Source organism: Bison bison, unplaced genomic scaffold (assembly GCF_000754665.1).
Source record: "Bison bison bison isolate TAMUID 2011002044 unplaced genomic scaffold, Bison_UMD1.0 scf7180017858536, whole genome shotgun sequence".
Lineage (NCBI taxonomy): Eukaryota > Metazoa > Chordata > Mammalia > Artiodactyla > Bovidae > Bison > Bison bison.
Window position 1 is genome coordinate 37,938 of NW_011489108.1, and position 4,997 is coordinate 42,934.

Below are 4,997 nucleotides of genomic sequence, written 5' to 3' on the forward strand. Positions count from 1 at the left end.
AATATTTATGAAATTCTAAGGCTGTGCTTGGTGTATATTAAGCATGAGTATGAACCAAGAATGTGTTTAAACTATGTTTCTATTGTAAATTCCTGACATTTAAATTTTTGGGTTCTGTGATTTAAAGTGCAATACTGAACAAAGATAAGAGACACAGAGAGAAGATCCACAAATTTTCTGTTTTTCCAAATCTAGGAGGGTTAAAAAAAAAAGCAATACAGGCATAAAACTAAAAACATACAATTTTCTTAATGACTCCACCAGCCTGATCATGATAATGCTGAACCAAACAGACGTGACACCAGCCTCCTTCATTCTTAATGGGATCCCAGGACTGGAGGACATGCACGTGTGGATTCTCTCCCGTTCTGCTCCATGTATGCTGTGGCTGTTGTAGGGAACTGTGGTCTCCTCTACCTCATCCGCTATGAGGATGCCCTGCACAGACCCATGTACTACTTTTTGGCCATGCTTTTCCTAACTGGCCTTTTCATTAGCTCTAGTACAATCCCCAAAGCCCTCAGCATCTTCTGGTTCCATTTCAAGGAAATCAGCTTTGATGGATGCCTGATCCAGATGTTCTTCGTCCACACCCTAACAGGAATGGAGTCTGGGGTGCTCATGCTCATGGCCCTGGACCGCTATGTGGCCATCTGCTACCCTCTGCGCTACTCAACTATCCTCACAAATCCTGTCATTGCAAAGGCAGGTCTCTCTACCTTTCTCAGAGGGGTGTTGCTCATCATTCCCTTCACTTTCCTCACCAAGCGCCTGCCCTACTGCAGAGGCAATGTAATCCCCCATACTTACTGTGATCACATGTCTGTGGCCAAGTTGTCTTGTGGCAACATCAAGGTCAATGTTATCTATGGTCTGATGGTGGCCCTCCTGATTGGGGGCTTTGACATCCTATGCATCACAGTCTCCTACACCATGATCCTGAGGGCAGTGGTCAGCCTCTCCTCTGCAGATGCTCGGCAGAAGGCCTTCAGCACGTGCACTGCTCACATCTGTTCCATTGTTTTCTCCTATAGTCCAGCTTTCTTTTCATTCTTTTCCCACCGCTTTAGGGGTCACAGGATTTCTCCTTCATGCCACATCATTGTGGCCAACATTTATCTGCTCCTACCCCCCACTATGAATCCTGTTGTCTATGGGGTGAAAACTAAGCAGATACGAGATTGCGTCATAAGGATTCTTTCAGGTTCCAAGTTTATCAAATCCCATAGTATATGAAAGAGCTGTTTGCCTATGATGAGATGTGAAAGGAAAGAATGATCCTGTCTGTTTGTCTAAGGAGAAAGCTTTCCAAGAATACGTATCTGAATTTGCCAAGTGAGTGGATAATAATCCATCTCCTTATTTTTTTTGCTTTTTTGCAGAATTCCAAAATTTTTCATGTCAAATCACCATCCATATGAGTTTTTCACGTCTAGGTTCTTTGTATAACTCAGATCTCAATAATGTCAAGTTCCAAGAATGAAAAAATACTAATGGAAACTGGTGCAATTATTCAGTAAACTGAATTAGGCAAAAGCAATGATCTGGAACCAGATGACTGAAACTGCTGTTTTTAATTGTGAATGAAGTTTCAATATAATAACTGATTTAACTGTGGAAAAATTACAGTATATTTACTTTATTCCATAAAGTCTTCTGTTTTCTCAACAACTTCTTAAAGACAAGACTGTAAAGTATATACCACAGGGTCAATAATATTATGTTGTAAGCCTTTCTGTGTCTTATGAGAAACATAGTGACCTGGAATCTGACCAGCTATCTTCTTGTATGAGTTTTTCTCATAATTGCTTGCTTCTCAGTGAATGTTTTGTCTCTTTTTTCAAAAACACTTTAAAAGTTTGCACACATTGGAAGGAGAAGTAGAGTAATGAGATTTATAATATATTATAATAAATGTATTTCTATGAGTATAGGGTTATGCACAGCAATGTTTACCTCTTTGCTTTTGAGCTGAAATACAATGACACTGAACAATAAAATTAGCTGAACATTTTCTGGAAAGTATTCAATGTCTTCCTAAATTAAAATGAAAGTGAGATATTATGAATATATTTTTATAGCATTGTCACAGACATCATAAAAAGAATTTCAAAGTTGATTCTCCTTAACCAACTTCCAAAATTCTACATTACTTTCCCCTGATGCTACTAACTTACACTAATTTATTTCCATTCTCTAATTGATCTCTTAGTATTTTTCTTTTTATAAATGTGTAAAAAAACTTATCACAAAATCATCCTATTTGCATATTTAATTTCTGTGTTCATCTGGATAGTAAAATGTATTAAAGATTGCCAGTATTCATTCTCTCCAGTTGCTCATCCCAAAATATTCTTCCCAACCTCTGGCTTTCTCCAGAATTCAATGAAATTGTGTTTGTCAGTTTCTCCAGTGATTTTATATTAAACCAAGTAGGTCTTTCTCTGTGTCAACCTTGTCATAGTTTTCACCTCTACTGAATATAATTGATTCATCTCTTTGTCTAGAAACACTTTCTTTGCTTGATTTCTCAAGTGCCACACATCCCACCCAGGTCGTTCTTCATTATCAATGAACATTTTCAACTGTGTCATTTGCCTGTTCTTTTCTTCTGGACTTACCATGGTTTCAGGTCTCTCCACTTTGCACTCTTTCCCTAGGCCTTTCAGTATAATTGGCTATAAATATCATTGCATGCTGATGACTCCCGAGTTGATAGACTCATTAATAAATTTATTAAAGCTCAGGTGTGTGTTCAGGTTAAGTAAGCTTCATGATACCTTTTTATTCATGGCACATTAACTGTGTCATTTCTGGGACCATTTCCTGTTTTGTTTTTACTTTAATGTGCTTATTTCAGTCCTAATCCTCAGGCCTGTCAATCACAGAAATCACTATGGCGTGTTTGACATGTTCTTTGATTTGTAAATGACTTACAAATCAGCCTTTTACTGAATGTTTATTTTAGAAACATATCCATTTTTACTGTATTAAACGTCACGACTTACTTTTAACTGAATTTTTGAAATGTACTTTTGCTATTATCTGTACTTCATTTCTTGCTTCTAATTATAGACTTTCATAACATGCAACCAACACTATTTTCTTAATCATTTCCTGACTATGGATATCTAAGCTTTTTTCTTCTCTCTGTCAGCAGAAATAATGCTATGATGAACATTTTTCTCACATGCACACATATATCACACATATATACACATGTGTACATATTTGTGAAACATAGAATGTGATATTTTATTTCAAATATTTGCAGAAAAGTGGGTTTTCCTATCATAATCTCTGCACATTGCCTTTAATGAAGCAGTCTTTAGATTGGTGGCCATCTTTTCAATAAAAATTATGGAATCCAGAAAACAATGAAATTATATTTCTGGAGTACTGAAAAATCATTTTCAATTTAAAATTATAATATGATGAAAATATCCTTCTAAAAGAAGATAAATGTTTATTAATATAGATGAAAGTATGTTATTCAGAACATAGAATAGTGATTACTCATGGAAGACAGAATGACAGAATTTAATAAAACCACCATAAAAAGTGAGAGTAATTTGAAGAACATATACTCTTTAAAATGGGGAAAATAACACATAAAGTCTAAACAAATGTAGAGGTAAAATATATTTAGTAATAATTAAACAAATGGCAGGAAAGAGGTTAATGGAATTAAAATCTTGATATATGCTAACACAGTTAAAATGTTAAGTGTACTGTTTTAACATACATTGATAATTAAAAGATGTATATTGCAAAGTCTAAGTTAATCTTTGCACCAACATAAAGGAATACACAACAAAAACCAAACTTGGAGAAAATTGCAACAATAAAAATAATAACACCTGTTTCATTGGTCCAAAAGTAGCAGGAAGAACAAAGGAAAAAGAACACAGGTGAGACTAAATTAAAACAGTGGGAGCATGGTACACCAGTACATTTGAAAACAAAAGGCAACAATTACAATAATGTACTTTGACTAAACAATTGAAAGAAAATGAAATGAAAGATAAGAAAATATCCTCAATAAAAATATATATGACTTAAAAACATGTATGTATAAATACAGGACAAGTTTGTGTGGCTATAGCAAAGTAGATTTTAACACAATAAATATTAGGTGTGATAAAGTGGAGCATCCTGTAATATTTATAGTAACAATTCAACAGGAAAACATAAAATAACTAAATTCACAAATACTTAATATAATTACAGACATCTATGCTTATATACACACACATAGAAGAAACTGTTAGAACTAGAAGGAGAAATCACTAATCCACAGTGAAATTGTGGATTAGATCTTTCAATATACGCTCTCAGTATGTGAAGAACAAAGAGCTAGAAAGCTCTAAATGGCTGCAGAAGGTCTGAAGAAGATAAGCATCTTAAACCAATTGGTCAATACAGAAAATAATATACAATAGTTCTAAAGTAGTTTTTATTTCTTAAATGCAAATACATTTGCCAAAATAAACAGTAATAGAATATTAGAAACTAATTTATGCCAATGCTCTTTAAAATGTAGATGAAATAAATATATACTTAAAACAATACAACTGATCTAAGAAGAAGTGTAAAGTCATAGTAGTTATAGACCTATCAAGAAATTTAATCAGTTACATAAAAATCCCCATAAGCATTTGTGTTTGTGTGTGTGTACATGTATGTACCAGGGGTTATATGATAATAAATTAAAACCAAGTAGGATTTATTCTAGGAATTCAAGGTTAGTGAGAACACAAAATGTTTTCAATTTAGAATTAAAAGAGAAAAAAAATCATAAGATTATTTCAATAGACAAAGAAGAAATTGTTCAGTTAAACATCCATTCTTGATAAAAACAAAGTAAGCTAAATTTGGAAAGGAATTTCTTTAACGTGATACTAAAAAATCCCTGTAGCTAACATCCTATTATTGATAAAATGTTAAAATCATTCTCCACAAGGATGCTAAGACAAGAACATCAATTGTTCACTCTT

The 4,997-nt window shown here is 33.7% G+C and overlaps 1 protein-coding gene across 1 annotated transcript; it reads left to right on the forward strand.

The window, feature by feature from the left end:
- The first annotated feature begins 375 nt into the window (after positions 1-375).
- On the forward strand, positions 376-1,236 carry LOC104979745 (olfactory receptor 52N4-like). Its single transcript, XM_010828261.1, has one exon. It carries the CDS (start codon positions 376-378, stop codon positions 1,234-1,236), a length of 861 nt encoding a protein of 286 aa, XP_010826563.1.
- The last annotated feature ends 3,761 nt before the right edge of the window (positions 1,237-4,997 follow it).

Bases quoted from the DNA above. Each gene is read 5' to 3' on its own strand.
- LOC104979745 (XM_010828261.1), top strand. From the start codon at position 376: ATGTATGCTGTGGCTGTTGTAGGGAACTGTGGTCTCCTCTACCTCATC.